Source organism: Pipra filicauda, unplaced genomic scaffold (assembly GCF_003945595.2).
Source record: "Pipra filicauda isolate LSUMZ 115617 unplaced genomic scaffold, ASM394559v2 scaffold6_size6359152_pilon, whole genome shotgun sequence".
NCBI lineage: Eukaryota > Metazoa > Chordata > Aves > Passeriformes > Pipridae > Pipra > Pipra filicauda.
In genome coordinates, this window is record NW_024104865.1 from 1,610,951 (window position 1) to 1,631,803 (window position 20,853).

General features: G+C 41.4%; 1 protein-coding gene across 3 annotated transcripts in view; it reads left to right on the forward strand.

Annotated features, from left to right (window-relative positions):
* SUSD6 (sushi domain containing 6) overlaps positions 1-20,853 on the forward strand; it is a 100,346-nt gene that overhangs the window by 37,224 nt on the left and 42,269 nt on the right. For all 3 annotated transcript variants that reach the window (XM_027716936.2, XM_027716935.2, XM_027716934.2), the window contains 2 exons: positions 11,946-12,127; positions 16,638-16,667. In XM_027716936.2, the coding sequence (XP_027572737.1) occupies positions 12,007-12,127; positions 16,638-16,667 (151 nt within the window). In that variant the 5' untranslated portion in view covers positions 11,946-12,006. The remainder of the gene's footprint in view (positions 1-11,945; positions 12,128-16,637; positions 16,668-20,853) is intronic.

Below are 20,853 nucleotides of genomic sequence, written 5' to 3' on the forward strand. Positions count from 1 at the left end.
GTGGCTTTTTAAAAGATGCTGATAAAAGTCTGGATAGCTGTAAGTGACAGACCACCAACTCCTCTGATTACAGCCAGTGTATGTGACACTCACAATACAATCTTTCCCTGAAGTTTATGGGTGGAGCTAGAGATTATATCTGGTGTTTTGTTGTTGTTTTTTTTTTTTTTTAACAGTTGTTTCCCTGCATTTAGTGAAATTATTAGAAAAAATTCCTTGTCAGTTTCTATGCAGGGACCTTTTCTGAAAACTCTGCATAATGTGGTTTTTTTTCTTATGAATAAGAATGAGAAGCTCGGTTAATGTGTGCATATAAGATAGTTGCTAGTCTGATGTTTATGTTTAGACCTTTCTGCAATATACAGGGGTTTTTATTTGTAAAGCATGCCTTAATTTAAATGGTTGCTCTATGTCTTTTAAGCAGTTACACCAGTGTCGTTATTTTCCTGTTACTTCCTCTTGTCTGTTCAAGAGATGACAGGGAATTGTTGCGCAAGTTTCTCATTCTGACATCTGGCTGTTTGTGTTCCTCCATATACATTTAGCATTTGTAGAAACTAACTTATCTCTGTATGGTTTTTATTTAAAATGTTTGGCTGTAGAGGAAAAGGAAATTGGTAACACTGAAAGATAGTGCAAGTGGATTTACCCAGTTGTTTTGCAGCAAAATCTTAAACTGCAGAGGTGAATGGAAAACAGCTTTGGTGAGAACCACTGCTGACTCTTGAACGACTAAATTGCATGTCAGATTGATAAAATGGAGAAAACAAATCTAATCTTAAGAGTAGAGTAAAAAAAGTGCATTTCCTTTGAGAAACAGTCTTGAAAATAGATTAAACAAACATGAAAATCCTCTGCTGTTGAAAGTAGTTTTAAATCATCTTGCTGTTTGATGGGTCTTGCATATTAATTTCCTTAACCTCTAAGCTCTTGTAGCTGATCTCTGTGCTGCTGCTTGGAGCACTGTGTTACAGGTGAAAACATGAAGAGGGTGACTTTTAAACTAGCTTGCTTTACACTAATTTTAATAACCTTTATTTAATCAATTCAGTCTGAGGGAACCTTGTTTTCAGAGACAGGAAATTGCTTGAGGATTACTGGCTGTCGCAGGACCTTCAAACTTATTTGCGAGATTTCTGGAAAAAAATAATAATAGAATCAGTCTTCCTTTAAAGGCAGTTGAAACTGGAGTTGCTGTGCTTTTCCTATGAGACTGAGTAGAGGTCACTGGGAATTCTGTGTTAGAATGTTTTTTCTTGACAAATAGTTTTATGGCTTACATGTACTCATGCAGGGTGCTTGGAGACATATCAAACCCCCAAGAGAAGCAGAGTGACCTGTTTCCCAAGTGGATATACTGTTCACTTAGCTGCTAGTGGCTTGACATACTTATTTCCTACCCTCAGATAGTAGAGTTATATATGCCTGCTCTAAAATGCACTTTTTAGAGGGATTGGAAAGAATCTTCCACTTGTCAGCTCTGTGTGTGTAAGAGGAACATGGAGAAGAGGTGTCTGGGGAAGCATATGTGCTATCCTTCGTGATCATGTGCCCAGCCTGTTGACATTTGAATAGACAGATGCCCATAGAAGTATGGACAAGTTAAAAAAAAAAAAAAAAAAGCAGAAATCCAGAGAAGACACTTTATTCCCCTTCTTGCTTGTGTTTCATGGTTGCTTGCCTGGCAGCTGGCCCATTCAGGGGTGGAGAACTATGACTAGAGCCAGGAGAAAGGCAGCACCTGGGAGTGGTGTGCTTGGCTGAGGGACAACAGGCAGGGAGGCAACTGCCCAGGTCGCTAACAGGATGCTTTACCTCTAAGTTCTGGGCCCAGTGGTAAAGAGACATTACCTGTGGCTTTTTCCAGGGTTTATCTTTGCACATGTGAGTATCGGGGGGAATCTGATCTTTGGAAGGGTTTTCCCTAGAGTTTTGAGGCAGATTGGACAAAGCCTAGCTGTGCTTCTGCAGTCCTGGGTGGTCTAGCAAAAAAGCTAAAGTGTGAGGTAGAAGGTTAATAACCTGTATGCTCTGACTTCTGGGTATATTTCCTTCTGACCTAGCATTGGCATGTGTGTGATTCTTGCCTGGTGCAGCACCACTTTGTAGTCTTTCTCACTGTTGCACAAAACTGTAAGATTTACTGCCAGAGCAATGTGCTGACTTTTGCTGTTCTGCTTTGTGTAACCTTTTCTCCTCTTTCAGCTTTGTTTTCATTTGACTTCCTCTAACTAAGCAAGCCTGTGTTACCTTTGGCTATGGTGGAGCACTCTCACCCGGCTTTTTGGCTTTTAATCTGCATGGAAACCAGAATACTGGAGCCATGATTGAGGGGAAGGGTTTAGATCTAGAGCATCTTTATGCATAGTACATTATTTCTTCCACACTTTAATGTGGATTGAAAATGGAGCCAGTTTTAGGAGCAAGAAGCCTGTGTAACTTCTTGGGTCCAGCATGTTAGACTGCTCGCTTGAGTCAGAGGGGGGTTTCGCACACTTAGGGCTTTGGCAGCAAAACTCAGGTTTGTTACTTTTCCCCAGCTGCTCCTTCCACTGGCCCCAGAGCTGTCCTGGTGCAAGGATTCAGTTTCCCCAAGAAGCTCCTGAAAGATGCATTAGCATTGTGGAGGGGATGGTTAGCTATGGAGTGGGTGTGGGAGCAGCAGGATGGCGCTGTCTAGGAACAAGGAATCATCCTTCAGCCAAGGTAGCCAAGGTAGTAAGTGCTTGGGTGGTGGAGGGGCAGGCCTCAACCCCAGCTGGCTCTGCAAAGTGGAGATGCTGATGTACAAGAGGCAGACTAGAGCGTAGATCAGTAAAGGCGGAGGAACCATTGCTACTATATAAACAAGGTGCCAAAAGCTGCTGGACGAGCAGATACTATCAGGCATTGCTCCTTGCTTGCCTCAGGACACTTTGCTTTACATTGTTTGAGTGACAGCTAGACAGAGGCCCCTCCTTGGGGAGCAGAGGAGTGGGAATCCCTCTGACACTTGCAGAGTGGGTGCAGAAGATTGACTGTGCTCCCCCTCCTGCTGCAAGTCAAAGCATTCTGGGTCCCACCTCTGGGCTACCCTGGTTCCAGCTAACAGTGATTAATTTTTTAAATATTTTTTCCACTAATAGCCATGCTTTGTAAAGTCTAAATGTCACTGAGTCAGGGTAGACAGAAGCTGAAGTTTCAAATTGACCTTCTATTGAGATACGACTTAGAGGTTTTATGACAGATTTTATTCTGTGAACTCTTACTTCTCTATGCTTCTTTCTGGCATCCTTCTCTCCCATCCCAATTTAATGATGGAAATGTTTAGCACACAATATAAATCTTTAACACACAGTCTTTGAATGATGGTTGTAGGTCTTGGGAAGATGGTTTGCCAATCTGTTAGAAAGGGACCCATCCTGGGGATTCTGCTTGGAGCATTTGGCCTCCTCATGGTGCGTATGTATGTCTCCTTGTGACATATAATGAGCCACCATCCTTCTTAGAGTGTCTCTGGCTTGATACTTCTAGCTTGTGCTGCTCAAATCAGAATATAATTGTAACTGATCCCTTGTTAGAAAATCAAATTAGGCACAGCCTGTTGAGGGAAGCCAGTTAGAGGAAAAAAGACTGTGAGGGTCTTCTGCATAGTGATATGTTCTCTCTCTGAGCTGGTAATTGCAAGAGTGATTTAATAGAAAGCAAACTGTTCAGGCTCCTTTTCCCCACTCCTTCTTCTCTTGGCCCTGGAGTATTGACTTTTGAGAGTAATTTATGTCGCCTTACCTGGAGTCAGAAATCCTCAGGTTGAGTGTTGGTGTGCCTGCTGCTGATAAGAGTGCCCAGTTGGGGATCCTGCCTGGGACACCTTCTGCAGCCTCCCTAGACTGCAGGTCTGTGTGTAGAAAAAGCAAAAATAAAATCTAACAACTTTGCAGCTACTAAAAAACAAAGGGAAATAGTGAGCTAATAGATACAAAACTGAGCCATGATGCCGAGACCTTTTGAAGGCCTACCCTTTTATTCCTTTCTAATTGAGATCTATTGAACTAATTCTATGCTGTGTTAGAATCCCAAATGCAATCTTAAAGTCAGAACCAGAATTTGAAACTGTGCTTTTTAACTTTCTCAGTTTGGTCAATGATCTGTGTTGTTGGAAGATGAAGTTTTCAGAGGACTTAAGAGACAGTCTTATCTTTCAGAGTTTTTTTGTGTTATGGATTTATCTTTGAAAAGACCTGTGTGCCGACAGGCATTCAGACATCAAGGATTTGTTAGCCTGGAATGCTCTGATATTACAACATATCTCTTGTGAAGAACTTTCTATATAAGCTGGGATGCAAATAACAAGTACTATACCACATTTGTCATCACTTCTTGAAAGTGGGTGAGTAGATGTTTTAGTATCTGGGAAATGTGATAATTTTAAACTAGAGTTGTATCTCACACCTGTGCTTTTAGGAATAAATGTAAGGGTTTCTCAATCTTCTAGTATAGTTGCTTATTTAAATGTCAGACTGGCATTTGATAGGAAGACGACTTCCAAATGGATGTCCTCTTCAAATGGCTGTGCTGCCTGGTGATATTGCAGCTGCGTGTATAGCAGACTGATGCTTTTAGCCACGTTAGTTGAAATGAAAGCACAACACATGGTAAGGATGGGGAGAAGCGTGTTCTAGTAGTGAGGGATTATGAAATAAGCCTTTACTGTACATGGGCCTTGTGGGGCATACTCTGAACCAGATGAACACAGCTGCATAAAGGAGAAAAGCACCCTAGATATACAAGTGACCTTACCAATCCAGTGCTGCTTTGTGAACCCTGTTACTGGAAGTAACATTTCAAGCTTGGATGTGGTTTCAAGAGGTTGTGCCTTTGCAGGGCTTTTCCTTATTCTCCTTCCCTGAAGCAGTTTCACTTTACTGTGAGTTTTCTTTTTCGGGACTTATTATTTTTGGAAAGCATTCTGGAACATTTTGTGCATATGGTCCTCTGTAAATGTGCTATTGTACTCATTAAAGCTGAAAGTATGAAACCTAGCTTTTCTGATGCAGTGTGGCAGGAGGAAAATGCTGAAACAATAGTTTCCAAAGGGAATACTTTTCCAAATAAAGATGTTTAAAAAAACCCAAACAAAAACTCACCCAAAAACAAAACTGGAAAGACTGTGAGATGTATTCTCCACAATACCCCAGTCTCTACTTTCTTCCATAGATTGCATAAATGACAGTATGTTTAAAATAAAAATCCTTTAAAGCAGATCCAGCAGGTTTTTTTAATAACTGTTTTCTCTTCATTCACTGGTGACATGACCCTCCTTCTATAGGCAATAGTACAGAAATCTGCCCTGTGTTGAAGTTGCGTGCATTAACCTGTGTAACTTTCCCTGCTGCTCCTCTACAGCTCTGTTTTGTTTCCTCCTGGTTCTTGGAAGTTCACAGCCTGCCCATAACTAGCTTCTCCTTCCTTATTTGGAAGGGCAGTTGGATTTTGATCTCTTTTTCTGTTTTACTTGGGAAGAGGAAGATAAGTTTCCAGTGAAAATCCATGAATTTAAAGGAAACTTCTTAAAATCTGGGGAGCTAATGCTATTTAGGGCTTTTTCTTGGGCTTACCAAGACAAAGAAAATTGCCCTTTTTTTTAAATCATAAAATTCAAGTATCTTCTGTGATGGTGTCAGACCTGGCATGACAACCACAGTACATGGAAATGGGGAAGGATCATTAAAAGACTGAGACTTGCCTCTGATTCTGTTTCTAAAAGTATGAGTGATGAGCCCTGCTTGTCAGTTTTTAATCCACAACTGACTTGAGCATTTCCATCCTGCAGTGGACAGAGAAAGGTACTGAATACCACCCCTCTTCCCCTTGGCAGCCTTGCACCTCTTCCTTGCATGCCTTGAGAAGTCTGTTCCTTCATTCTTACTTGCCTCTAAGGTGACAGTTGGAGTTGAAGCTTGTTTGGTCTGCTCAGGAATACCAGTGAGCCTGCTGTCCATTTCTCTTTGGGCTGCAGCAGGGAAGAAGCTCAGATATCTATACAAAGTCTTGCCCCAACTGCTAGCATGGAAGAGAAATAAACGGAGGAAGGAAGTGCTCCCTGCCTTTAGCCCACGGAAAAATATGCTTGGCCAACCTCAGGATGAGTTTCTGAGGAGCATCCAGTGAGATAAGGAGGCAAGCAAGGGAGAGGTGCAAAAGCATGATCTGGGTGCAAATGGTACTTTAGACTGTGATAGGAAGGATAGAGAAGAGAAAGCTGGGTAATAAGCTATGCAAATTGGTGGATCTCAGGTTTATTCACTTGAGGTAGGAATGTTGGTGTGTCTTTCCCAGTTGTTAGGGACTAGTTATCCAGTAGGGAAAAATCTGGTTCCCTGGCTTAAAGCTTGAGTATGCCTTGGTGAGGCTGTGGAGAGTTAGGTACTTGCCATTTATCAGAGATTAAAATGGAATTTCATATTTTAGCCTGTCCACCAAGCTTCTTTCTGAGCAAACTCTAATGTTCAGCATCACCAACAATTGTTGTTTTAGTTTTGGGGGGTTTTTGTTTGTTTGGGATTTCTTGCCATTTTTTTCTGTTTGGTTTTTTGTTTGTTGGTTTTGGGTTTTTTTAATTTATTTTTTTTTTTTAATAAACATTGTAGAAACCTTCATGAGAGAGAGGAGGTAAAAGCTAAAGCGAGACATTTATGTGAAAGAAACAGCTGAATTTGCAGGTCATAGGCCAAACCCTTGGCACAGTTGGGGAATGAGAAAGGAAACTCAACTATTCAGGTTCCACTTCATGTTGCAATGAGGTCGTTTGCAGGAGAATGTGTGCTGATTCCAATGTCCAGAATAAGCAGCTCAGTCTTTCCTAGTGATTCTTCTCTGTAGCAGGGAATATTTGCAGTTCAGTCCTCTGCTTAATGCTGTGACTGTGCTATGCAGAAATCTGCCTTTTTGTAATTCAAATATGGAGGTGTGAAATAAAGCTACTAAGCACATCATTTGGTTACTGGACAGGGTGTGGGGAGTGTTACATGTTATTTGGCTTTTCTTATTTCCTCTTTTCCTCTTTCACGTTTTCCAATTTTCCTGCATAATTGAGAGTTGGCTGTGCTGAAAAGTCAGATTATTAAGATTTTTCTGAACTGCTTGCAGGTAACTTAAAGGGCTTTGGTTTTTATCTTTCTGCCTAGTTTAACTGAACAGTGTAACTGAACTGTGACACTAACCAAAAATGTTAAAAATTCAATTCTCTTTTTAAAAGCTTTCAATTAAACTGATTTAACTACAGAAAGTAAGTAGAATTAGGGATTTCTTTCGTCTACTGCCAGTTGGAGTTGATTTTTTTGGATTTTTTATTTATCAGCCAAGAAGATGACTTTTTTGTTTTAAAGCTTGACTGCTCTTTGAAAGCAAACAAAATAAGGATACAACAAAACCAGCAACTAAGGGTGAAGGTTAAATCCTCTGAACCACATTGCTTACATTAGATTCCACTTTCAGCGGGACCATGAGGCAAGAACAATGCTTAGCTTTTTCAAAAGGTGTGCTGTGCGCACCCATCACTCATGCCACTGCTAAGATGTTTGCTGTGTGCATTCAAGAGTTAGCAAACAATTCCTGATGTAATTCTGTGAGGGGAAAAACTATGTGGATAAAATAGAGGTTTCTGCTGTGCATGAGGATAACTAATTTTCTTCTGGTAAGTTCCAAGTATGGTATTTAGAAGCAAGCCAGTGGCATTCCAAACATACTGAACACTTCCCTAAATAAACTTTGAAGAATTCAGGTTGAAGGCCTGTTTTCCAGCCACAGTGACACAGGACATAGCTGTGCCAGGAATCTTGAGCACTACAGAGCCTCAGACTGACCAGTTTCTGGTTCTCTTTCATGTCCTGAGCATATGACTTTCAAAGAGTGCTTTTTCATGGGGACCTAGGAGTCCTGCTCTGACAAAATAAGAAAAATAAGAAAATTAAGTCATAGTCCTGTGAAAATTTATGCATGCTTACGAAGGGATCTTAAATCAATGGATTTGAGTTGGCACCTTCTGAAGGTCTGGAAGATAAATGGCAAAGGTCTCCAAACAGCTTAGCTTAGAGAAAGCTCCTGCCGTACATGAGTGCGTCATCTTTGGAAAGGGCTGCTCGTGGTTTAAGAGCAAGCAAGAAGTCTGGCCTGCATGGCTTCAGTGGAAGCTGATGCCTGTTTTGGAGACTTCATGTAGAAGCAAACTACTGCTTGTTGTGGAAGCAGAGCTGGCAGTGCATCAAGAGGGGACTCATGCTGAAGCATCACTGTGAAATTTCCTTGATGTCAAGACTTGAAGGAAAGAATGAGCTGGGGATGGCTGTAACCTGGGAGCAATGGGTACTTTTTTCCTCATTCATAGCATCCCCTGCTCTCTCACAGGCTATTGCCTGTGTGAATATAGAGGATGGTTTATTGTCTTATTCATATTTAGTAGGTGTTTTCAAGGTTCACATTAAAAACAAAGCAAAAAACTCACCACCTTTATTGACTAATGTACTTTTAACAGAGAAGAATCTCTTCTCCCCTCCTTACTCTATTTATGGGAACTGCTGGCTATACTAAGTATTATCTTTGAAAACATCTCTGTTTAAACTTAATCATCGAATAACCCTTCAGTGCAGGCTGCGGCACGTGAGATAGGTCTGAAATGTTCTTGCTCTGCATATTTGTGCTACTTACTGTCAGCTTCTGCCTCGTTGTTTCTTGCAGAAATCAGCCCATTCCTTAATGCTGTGTGTACACAGGGAATTGCTTTGATTCACATGAGCCCATGAATTATTAAGCTCTGTCCCCAAGAGTATGTCTGTGACAATGTGTGTGCTCTACAGTGCACTCCAGTTAACTTCTGGCGGTGGAGGCCTGAAGAGTTGTTATGAAAGCTGCTTCCTCCTGAGCTGCAGGTATAAGGAATGTGCTAAAACAACAGTCAATTATCAGAGAATTGAATGTCTGTCTAAATAGCTTCCAAACCACCAGCTCTTCTCTGGGAAGAAAAGGATACTTTCTTATCTAGTCAGAATCTCTTTCATCTTCTAATTTTGCCAAGGAACAGTCAAAGCTGGGAACAAGTTCTATAACTTGGCTGAAGCCTAAGGGAGGATCCTTAAAAGCGGTACCTGTGCCCTTTGTCTCATAACAATTCTGAGGGGTTTATCCATGCTGTTGTCCACTAAATGGGCCAGCTACCCTTGGGTCTCCTTCAAATCCCACACTGAACTAAATCAGCTTAGTGGGATATTACTATAGGCATAGCAGCAGCAATTTACAGCATTTCTGGTGGGGCAGCCCCAGGCTTTTGGCAGAGAGGATTCCTCATAACCTGGGATTTGAGTGATTTGGTAGCTGAAAAGAGATGTGGAAACCATGGCTGATTTTAGAAGAAAGGAGAGGAGCAGTGCTATGCTTTGGAGCAATCTGTTAGTGAATTGAGAATAAGCAATAATTGATTCTCTCAGAAGATATTCTTGTTTTAGTTATCTCTAACTTGTTTGCTGTTCAGAGACCAGAACTGGACTGCTGACTTCCAGGTGCAGTCTTTGGGAGAGGAAAACGCTTCTGGGACAGGGTAGGACACCTCAGGTGGCTCAGCAAATTCTGTGATAATTACATGCCCTCTTCCCTACCTCTCCTTCTGGCCACTGATATGTCACCTGGCACGCACTGTTCCAAGGGCAGGGAAGGCCACCTTTAAAAGATACCTTAGCAGGACTTTCAGAGTTTGTTATATTAATGAGGCTTTGTTATATTGGAATGGGGAGGACAGACCTGTCTTGATCTAATCAGAAGAGCATTTGTTGAAGATGGTGCATTGCTTTGTCATAGCTGTAATTCTGTGTTGAGCAGTGACTCTTGGAAGTAAGCAGCCATCTGTTGGCCTGGAGTATAGGCCAGATGCTGGCTTCTTCCAGTTGAATACGAACTTAAATTCCATGCGAGAGATCTGACTTGAGAGGAGGGGGCAGATGTACAGATTAACTGGCTTAGCTTTCTTCCCATGGAGTATTTCTTCATTCCATGGTCTAATTGTTGCTGAAGGAATTCCAGCAGGTAAGTGAAAGCATCGTTATTCCATTCTGCATGGTGGGAGTTTGGTGAACAAAGCATTGGCTCCTTATCCGTGGAAGACGTGAGAAATCTATAGGCTGTGCTACAGGCAGAGTGGGAGAGATTCACTTCTCTCCTTCACCCTCCAAATGAAGCAAGAAACAAAAGGGGTAGACACAGAGTTTATTGTAGTAGTAGCTCCAGACTTGCCACATGACACTTTAAATATCGTCTTGAAATGACATTTCAAGGAGGGATGTACGCAGACAAAGAATTCTTCTTTGATAGAGACTAATTGACTTGAAAGATCCAAATTTTAAAGATAACCCTTTTGTGAAGTAAATATGAGTATAGTTGTGACATGGAACTAAGAAAAAACCCTCTTTTCGCTAGGATGACTACCAGGTTTAATGGCAAGTCTGCATATTCCCTCCCATAATGCAGCTACTGTTTTGCCTGAGTAATTGGAAATGTGAGTTATGGCTGTTTAAGTATGTGTTTCTCTGGTCAGTGCTGGTTTATTGCTTTCATCTCAGAAGTACTTAAGGATCTGAAAGTCATACTGCCTTCCCCAGTAGTGCCAGGAGTGCCAATGCCCGTGTCCCATCCATTCTTACAGGGTACAAAATTGTAGAATACCCACCTCTGCACTTCTCAAATCTGTTTGGAGTTATCCAGCAGTTTTGAATTTCTTTGGGAAACTTGGCCAAATAAAAAATCTAATCCCCCTTCAGTATGAATATTCATTTATATGAAGAAGCTGTGGCTGAATGGGGTGTCCCACAAAACTAAGTTATTCCTGTTGTCCAGTGTAAAAAACCATTAATTTCTGCAAATTTGTTTTTACCTGGGAGCTTTAGATGTGTAAGGAATAGCATGATAAAGTGTTGAAACGTGTCTCCAAGTGAGGTTTTTTTGGTTGTTTTTATTTTGTTGGTTGACTTAGTTTTTGTTTGGTTGGGTTTTTTGGTTGGTTGATTTTTTACTCCATCATTTACGGAGTTGTCTTTATAGCAGTGCTTCCCTTCAGTACACACAGATTGTTAGTCTCAACTTTATTTTATTAGTTTTGGATTTATGCATGGTACTATTATTCATCCAGGTCCAAAGTTATCATTGGAGGTTATGCAGGTTAAAACCATAGGTTGGTGGAATACGTGTTCGACTGGGTCTTAATTAAAAATAAGGCTTCAGCTTTGTGCTTTCTGTATTTCCCAGCTATGCTTTGTGTACGAGTCTGGCTTTGCTATGACAGTGTCTTCTAGTCTACTGGCGAATCCCTCAGTCCTCAGGTATGAGCAATGTCATATCCTGCAATTTTAATTGCTGTGCTCTATACTGTCAGAACATTATACCTGAGGTTTGCCAGTTGTTTTACATTCCTCCTCATAAGTGTGTGTTTGCCTGCTGGCTGGCTGTCAGGTTTGCTGTGCCTCTCCAGGTGGCTGAAGAAAGATTTGATTTATTTATCCTAGCTGTCTAGTACAGTCTGCTGTGTCTTGGAGACCTTCTGAAAAGTGGTGGGAGACTGGCTCTCTCGAAGATATTTTGAGACAAATCCTCCAGATGCTATGTCCTCTGGGGCTGTCTTGAAAGGAAAAGCTAAAATTAATTGTGGGGTAGGCAGTCTTCACATCTGAAACATTAGCGGGTAAGTGAAAAGTTATGGTCTCATATCTATAATGCAGCTCCTTTTAGTATTTCCTGTGTAGAAGATTGCCTTTTCTGCTCATGTTACCTTGTGAACTGTGAATACTTGGTAAGATTTCTAAGTGCTAGAACATGTAAAAGGTTGCTTTTTGTTTCTAAATTTCTGCTTTCCCTCTCCAGGGTTATAGGTGTTTGGCTCAACACTTAACTGTTTCTTGCATTGTCTTTGTTTTTTGTTGACTAAGGTGCTCCTGATCAACCAGATCCGTCGGATTTTTTTTAAAAAGAAATTTTGGTGGGTAAAAGATGTGCCATGGAATGGTAGCACCAAAGAGCAACACAGGATCGTCTCTTGCCTTGACTAACCATGGGTTGTTTCGTCTGCTAATTATCTTTGGTACCTTTATCTTGGAAGCCCAGGCCACGGGTAAGTGAAACCTTTGTATATGCTTCAGGGACAGGGAGGTGTATGAGGCTGGCATTTTATTGTTATGGGAAAGCTAGTGATGGTTGATGCATTTGTACACACCTCTCAGTACTCACAGGAAAAGATTCCATTACTACTTGTTAAGCAGAGCACGATGTCTGAACTGAACAAGTCTTGCATATTAGTAAAGTGCTTGTCCTTTATCCTATAGTTTTGATTCCCATGGCTTTTTTCCCCTTCTGTTCTCATCGCTTCACTGCAGCTGGGGGCACTTGGACCATCTCAAGAGCATGGGCCATATTTTGGTTGAATGAAATTCTCATGTAGACGGTGTTATCTGTGTGCCCTGTAGCAACTGCTCACGTGAAGTAATAGAAGCGGAGACTGTCTTCAGCTCTTTGCACAGCTTATGAATCTGTTCAATGTTTCCTTGTGTGTTGTCTTCTGACACCTCAACACCTGCTACCTACATCCCTCATTTGGATCCTCTTTTCAACTTCAGTTTTCCCTCTCCCCTTTCTAAATTCTTGATGTTTCTGTGATGGCTAAGTGTTGTGAATAGTGTAAATAGCACTGGAATGGGATGATATATCATCAGAGATGAGGGATCTGTGTTTTAGAAATGAGTGAAAGAAGAAAATATACCAGATACTCGGAAGGTAGTACGTGATATGAAGTATGTGCTTGTTTACCCAGTGTACCCTGAAGTGTGTCTTCTTTTCCTCGGACCAGCCATGATCTATTCTTTGTCTGTAGAGAGATGCCTGGTCATAGGTGGCATGATGGAAGGAATAACTTTGTGTGCTCTTGGACAGAACTTTGAAGGAGGTTAATCGCAAAGAGACACATAGATTTGACTTCTGCAGCTGTTGCAATGTGGAACAATAGCTTGCTTTTTAAAAGGAAACCTCAGTTCTTGACATAACTTTAAAAGGTCCTATTTATCTGACATATCATGGCACCTGAAAAGGTTGCATGACCAACACTCCTCAGCATCAGTGAAGATTGAACCGGCCTCTGGGTGGTAGAGCAGAATAAATGTCAGCTGCCAGATGCACTTACAGTTGAGGTGATCCTGTACGGAAAAGCCTGCTGGTGCTGAAAACTGCTGGACGAGTTGTTGATTTCCTTTTAGTATTTCTGGCTCTTTGAATTGGAAGGGAGAGGCTGCTGCAATTAGGTATCCCAGACCTGTATGTCTTACTGGTCTGATTTTGGTTTTGTAGGCAATGTGGAGTGGGGGTGGCACATCTGAGAGTGACAAATTGGCACAGACAGTTACTGAGAGTAGCAAAGGCACAAGGTCTTTTTGGATTTGGTCTGTCCTTGTTTTTTTTTTTCTAGCCTTGTTGTTGTTGGTGATAGTGTCACTGCCTCATTTCAGATGTAGGCCTATCAGATGTGCCTCCCAGCCTGGATCTGGAGTGCACCTTCCCCATCTGAAGCTCCCATTACACACTGCAGCACCTTCAGCTGAGTCTGTAATCAGTGTGCAAATGCCTTGTGCTGCACACAGCTGCTGGATAGGGAAAAGCTGCCACAATACTGCCACAATACTTCAATATAATTTTTGAGGCATCCAGTCACATTACAATAGCACTAGTTAAGCATGTCAGAAGACCCAAGACTGGTTCTTCATTGTGTTTCCCTTTCTGTGTTCTTTTTGCTTCAGAATCTGAGACCAGCTGTGGTGAACTGATGAAGGCAGATCATCAGCTAAATAGGATTATAGTGGCTAGGCATGAACTGCTTCCTGTAGGGGAAGTGAGAAAATGGAGGGGGGCCAGGATCATAGCAGAGAGCAAGAAATGCAAGGTCAAAAATCCTGGGGAAGGGCTTGCTGAGGAGCGCTTCCACATGCGGGTTTTCTGAGACTGGGAGGTAGCAACCCAACTGCCAGTTGCTGGGAGGGACAGGGGTGCTCAGCGATGCATCATGGGCCCGGGGAGCTGCACCTGCAGAGCACGCCAGCCATGAGTAACATTAATGAGCAAGTCAGCTGAGGAGCGCAGAGCCAGATGGAGAAACAAAGAGCACTGTTGAGGCGCTTGGAAAATCATCTTTCCCTTGTCTTTGTCCCCCAACCACCTCGCCATCCTCACTTTATTACTTTACATAGCAAAGTCATTCAGAACAAGCAGAGCAAAGCGATGTTAACATGAAGCAAGATACTGTATTAAATCTCTTGGCCAGTAATGCTTATCTTGAATGTGGGGCCAATGTGACATGCTCACAATTGCTACAAAAGCTGAAGAATGTTCTCATAAAAAGACAGACAAGCATGGAGACAATAGCTGGCTCAGCTCTGAGTGAGAAAGCAGAGCTTGTGATTCCTATATATAAAACCATATGAGGTATATTGTATTGCAGTAATTTTGCTTGAGTTCCAGGAAGTGTAGAGATATATTCATGATCTGGGCAGGAATGTATTCTCTTTGCCATGTGCTTAACGCAGAGGGCAGACTCATTTTCAGTCAGTCAGCAAGCATTTGCTCTGTCCTCTGGTAATGAATTGATTTTATTTATGCATGGATATTTAAGAAAAATCCTCAACACTTTGTCTCAAGCACTCTATCCTAATATCCTTGAGTGCCATGAGACGAATATGATAAGTTGCTTAGTCACTAAGCACACTGCAGAATTTGGGGGAACTGCTCCCTCTTCACGGGAAGATATCCACGAATATAAAAATAACCGCTGCACATGTTTTAACACAAAACAAATGCAGCATCTGGTGATGGGCAAGCAGTGCAGCTATGCCAGAAGAGGATTTGTGGAAGCTTGTGTTGTTCAAAAATATTTTTTAGCTTTATCACTGTTGTACCTTTTTTCCCTATCTGGCAAGTTCTCCAAGATTATTTGGGGGAAATAATGTAGTGACAAGGGAAGGAGACTTGGAAAGCTCCTCAGTAATACTGAGACTTAGTTCTTCCTCTGTCTCTTCTGTTTTCTTTGAGGGTTCATCTGGAATGTAGCTAACAGCCAGGACACTTAGTAGATAGAGATGGGGAATTTTTAAGTGTTGGAGAGGAGCAATGACAACCTTTTTGTCTGCATTTCTACAGATAATGCTTCTTCATTCTTTCTTTGTTGCTGTGATTTTTTTTTTTTTTTTAAATTCCCCCCCATCTTCCTCCTGTTTCTGTCTCTTAATATTATCCCCAAGCTCTCAAAGGCCTTGTGTTTATATCTCATTCACAGTGAGATGAATGTCTGGCCAGGCTATTTTTGGAAGAGTGACAGTGGATCAAATTAAATTGTTCATTAAATTTTAACATATAGTCTCTAAAATACTCTGAAAGCTTCCTATGATTTATGTTCCAAATGGTGTAATCTTTCTTGGATGCATAACTAGCGCTGTCAGAAACCTATCAAAACATAAGTTGGGCCTTTCATTATTGATAATAGCATCACCTGGTCCCGGGAAATGCAAGTAAATGTGTTGGTAAAAGTACTAAACATCCTGAATTAAGCAAATATCAATACCCATAAAGGAGAGAGTTTAAACATTAACCTTTAAAAATTAACAGTAATGCGAGCTCAGGGAATCTAAGTCCATTTAGATTTAGACACAGCCTGATTTTTGTTGACTGCACTTGTGAAATGCTATAAAGTTAGCTCTTAAATTTTTAGAATTGCCATGGAAGTCATAAACTGAGCTTGAATAAAGTGAAACAACTTCATTCCTGTGTGTTGTCTGTCTCTGACGCAAATGCAGGCAATCTGCTGCTTGCTGTTGTAAGGTCTTTTCAGTGCCAAGGTTATTCTGCACAGAAGCTCTTGGATACCGCTGGTATTTGTTTGCATTGCTTAGAACAGCTTGTTAGAGCGCACTCCAGTCTTTGAGCAGATTCAGACTTGTTCCTATTCTCTGGGAATCTGTGCAAAGCAGAGGTTTTCTTTGTCTCTGATTATGCAACTGAAAGGAAGGCATTAATGCAGCTAGGGGTGAATTCAATGGTCATGAAAACAAGGACACTATAGCATTGGATGGCCAGACAGAAACGTGGGGAGGTGTCATGCATGAATAGGTGATCCTGATTCTAACCTGTATGCTTCACGTAAGTGTGGGTTTTGAGAAATTACAGGGTCATCCCAAAGCAATGTGCTGTTCTCCATGGAGGGAAGGAGGAGCATTTTCAGGTGCAATTCCTCTTTCCAGTCCCTTTGGAGAGCTTAATAAGAGCAGAGTGGTATGGAAGAGCATGGTGAGGAGCTGTGGAATAATGGCCAGGCCACAAAGGTGGCTAGGAAGCAGATACAGACAGGTCTAGAATTAGACTATCCAAATAATAATATTCACACTGCTGCCACAGTGATCCATGCAGTGTTATTTAAGTAACTGCCTTGAAGAGAGTAATAGGGATCTCAAGAAGCCATGTAACTTGTTTAATTTTAACCAGTTATAGTAGTTGAAGGGTGAATTAAAGCTTTGTGATGTTTAACTAACTGCTGGTTTAAACCATGATAGCTAAATAATAATCCTGAATTTTCCTTTTGTCTCTCCTAGATTGGCTCAGAAAATCCAAAGGACCTGCATGTGAGTCAACTTATATTCATTGCTGTACTGTGAGAAATGAGTGTGCTATTTTACTGGTTAATATAAGCATCTGTGAGCTAGGATTCCCATTATAATTCTTGTTGTGTTGGATAGGTGGAGATTCATCCCTATGTCCCATTGCCGTTTTTGACCCTTGTATTTGGGAAAGATGGCTGCTCTCAGTTTGAGAGGGAGATCAGCTTCATATGTTTCACTGTGCTTGAAGGGATCCCCGTGCCTTCTATAGTGTTTAACTTCAAATGACTCAAGAAAACAAGAAATCACAATAAATGTTTCATTGAAGTGGAGAGGGAGATGCTGCTTGTGAGAGTTTTAAGAGCCAATAGAGTATTGAGAGGACAGGCAGGACAGGCTGAGGCAAAAAAATCTTTTTTTTCCTTTAATCAAGAAAAGTGAACATCTCATCACAGACCATGAATCTTGATCTTTTCCATTGTATACTCCTGCTTGTTGTTTCATGTGCTCAGAAAAAGTCTAAAATCTTTCCAGTGTGCATGTTATGGATGAATGCCACTTTGGAAGGAGTTGGAAAGCTTATTTGGCTTCCTTATCTGTTCTAAATATATAAAATTTTCTGTAGATCTTTGTTAAACTCTGAAATTTGATCTGTTCAGTCTGAACTTTCCCTTCTCCTCAAAAAAAAAAAAAAAGAAAAATGAATACAGGAACAAAGTCTGAGGGGAATGGATTGATAATGAGGAATTTAAAGGTGTGAGAGAGAAATTTTACCACCTACCAAATTTTGGTCTTTAGAAAGTGGGAGTTAAGAGCTGATGGAATCCTCTGAATCATCAACTTTTATCCAATGTCTGAATTTTACTCCTGAGAAGAAGAGTGGTATCACACACACATAGTATTAAGGGGCTTTCAATTCTTGGCCCTGGTTGCTAGCAGGAAAATAGCTGTTTTTGGAAAAATCTCAAGGGTTGTCTGGTCCAATTCACCTTAGCTTCTTGGTTTAAAATGAGAACGATGGAAACTGGTAGGAACTTCATTGTACAGGGAAGCAGAAGGGGTGCTGAACGACATTTGTTCTTTGAGAGAAATTATTTGTGAATTACAGTGCGGGTTCTGACTCATCATCGTCCTGGTGTCCTTTGACTGCTGCCTGCAAGGTTGAAGATGCAAACTTCTCTGTCTTCTTATTCAGCTTCCTTCTATCACTGAGTCCTTCTTTATCTGCTTGAGCCAATCATTTGGGAAGAGTTTGAGTTTCTTCCTCATATCATGGGAAAAGTCCTGGCAGTGCGATAGAAGAAAGTTTGCTTGCTATCACCTTGTGCCATTTGACAATTCCTTTCCTACTTCTGTCCCTTTTGAATCTTACGTTGGTAACCGTTGCTACTGAGACATTGTTTTTAGGATATGTGGAATGTTTTCTGTCTGTCTAACCCGTGTCTGCCATTGCTTCTCCAGCCCTTATGTTTAGCTGTAGCACTACAAGCAGTGTGGTGTTTATGCTGCCAACTGTTACTGATTCTGCAGCGGGGATGGCAGAGCAAGAAGTAAATCTGCTCTGGAACTGTGGCAAACTTCAACCTGTGGTGAATACTGCTGGAATAGCTGGTGTGTGTTGTGTAAAGCTGTGGATATGTCCTCAACAATCTGACATGGGTGATAAGGAAGAAACAAGTGATAGGGCAAGGTGAAAAGCTGTAGGCCGTTGAGTCTTCAGCTTTTGTTGCTGAATCTGTCACGGCTCTGTGTTAAACCCATCAATCTGTGTCTCCATGAGGATTGCTAAAACACTGCTCATAACAAGCTGCTGATTGTCAGGAGTAGGATAGGATAGGATACTAAAGGCACTTGAACAGCAAGCTCAGAAATGTTTGTACCTTTGTGAACCCAGTGACAGGATTATGGCTTTGTCTCGAGGTTGTACCTGCTTATCTGTGTGTGCTGATCTGCATCTAAAAACACATTTTCCTTTTAATGAACTGAAACCTCTGGGGAGTGTTCGTCTTCCTCTGCAAACAGGAATTCCCCTGAGGCTCTACCTCTGCAAAGTGTTTTACTGGAGTTGGAGGACTATTGAATTGCTTGCTTCCAAATGTTGTTGAAGGGATTTGAAGTAACTCCTTAGGTATGGGGCTGCTTAGATGAGTTATAGGTTGTGCTAGGTGGATTGAGCTAGAGGGGGCTTGTTGCTAAACTGCTGAAGAATAAGATGAACTTTTGGCCCAGCCTAGTACAGTGATCTTTTTATTATGTAAGGGGGAGAGGAACTTCTGGAGTTCCTGTGCTGAGAAGACTGTCTAGTCCCTCATTGCTTGTGTACCTTGGCATGGCTGGTGCTGGATGGAGATGCCTCCTGTGTTCCTTCTCTATAGGGCCATGCTGTGAATGCAAGGGTAAGTGTATTTATCCCCTCGGCATAGTAAGAAGCATTTCAATGGCAGCAGAAGCCAAAGAATTGAACAGTAGGATAAAAAAAGAGCATCTTGAAATCCTGTGGGCTCTGCATTTTAGGTCTAGCAGTCATCTTAATTGAATTGGGAGAAATCTTTCTTGTTTGAGAGCAGAAACAAACATTGCTGCCGCTTTTGAGATACATATTTTATTTGTCAGTACAGGGAGAAGTATGTCTTCTTTGAAAAATGTTACCTTGCTGTGTAGTGAGATAAGCACCTCTAGTGGATGTTGTTTTGAGTTCTCAGCCACAGTCACAGACAGGGAAGGAACAGGGTAAGCCTTGATGTGTGCAGTGTCATAACTGGAAAGTCAGAGGCTGTTGCTGCTTTTCTGGCTAGAAAGAATATTTTTTATGTCCTGAGGAAGACTAACAAGGTGTATAGAGAATGTTGTGTCAGACATACCCATAGGTAGTCATAAAACTGTCCATCAGAAAGAGAATAAAACTGTTTTGTGATCTTACCAATTTTGTTGCTTAGACAACTTTTTTTTCTTCTGCTTTTTCAGCAGAGGTGTCAGCTGATGAGACAACAGGTGAAGTTTTTCTGTTTTAGGTAGAACTACAATATCTTGAATGAAATGGATCTGTCTGGAGACTCGGCAGACATAGAAAAGGACTAGACGCAAATGGAGATTTGTAAGAAGGTGATAGAATAGATTGAAGGTGAATGAGGATCAGTAGAGAATAATATTCTGGGAAGGAGAGCAGGGGGACAGGAGTGCAGTAAAACAGGAGGGTGAATGTTTCCAGAGGTGGAGTTGTGAAAAATATCCTGGTGGTTTAAAAAGCCAATTAGTGGCTTGGTGGTTAAGTGCAAATCCTAAAAGAAGGTAGTGTTCTAGTTATGCAAGCAGATTACAATGCTTGAGAATCGTATGGCCTTGGGAGGGAGGACTCTAGTAAAATATCTATATATGTGTATTTATTTTTTAAGGGTTGGTAAGAGTATCTTAATGCAGGAGGATGCCTTTACAACATCAAGGTTTTGAGGCTTTTCTATATGCCACAGGACTGACTAGTGAGACACTGACAGAGTTTAAGAACTACAGGGTTAAAAAGCGTGTGTTCCTTCCAGGGCCTGATGCTTCAATGCAGAAATCCGAAGGCAGAAGCAGAACAGAGTAAAGATGCCAGTTACTGGAGCACTGGCTGTGCCTGCCTATGAGTGCTCTAATGTCACGGATGGTGATCTGAGGAGTGAGAAACTGTGGAAGACCATATAGCAGTTGTATGTGAAAGAAGATATAGGGAGGAATTTCAAGTGAAAATTGCTGCCATGTGTAGAGTAGTATCTGACTTTCTCAAAGTTCAGCTTTTCTTAGTTTGTATTCAGTTTTATAGTTAAAAGCTGCTTTACTCTTCCCCCTATCCTGCATTTGTCTGTTTCACCAACTCTAGAGAACCCTTTTTGTAAAGAAGATAAGCCTATTAAAGCTGCCTGACCCTTGTCGACACTCCTTGCTGATGGTGGGGTCTGTCTGTCACTGTATGTGTGGAATGAAATTATATTAGAGTGGGTTAGGGAATTCTGATGCTGCCTTTATTCTGGACCACCAGCATCCTGGAGATTTATCTCTGGGAAACATAGCTGATGCTGCAGAGGCCTTTAGGAATGTGCTTCTGGTGTGTCATACAAAACTCACAGCTGCTGATATAGCAGTTTCTATGGGACCACTTATATCTTCAGAAGAGCTATCTTTGAAACTTGGAGCCTCAGGGATGCCCCTGTTGTGTAACCTGCCTCCAGTAGTT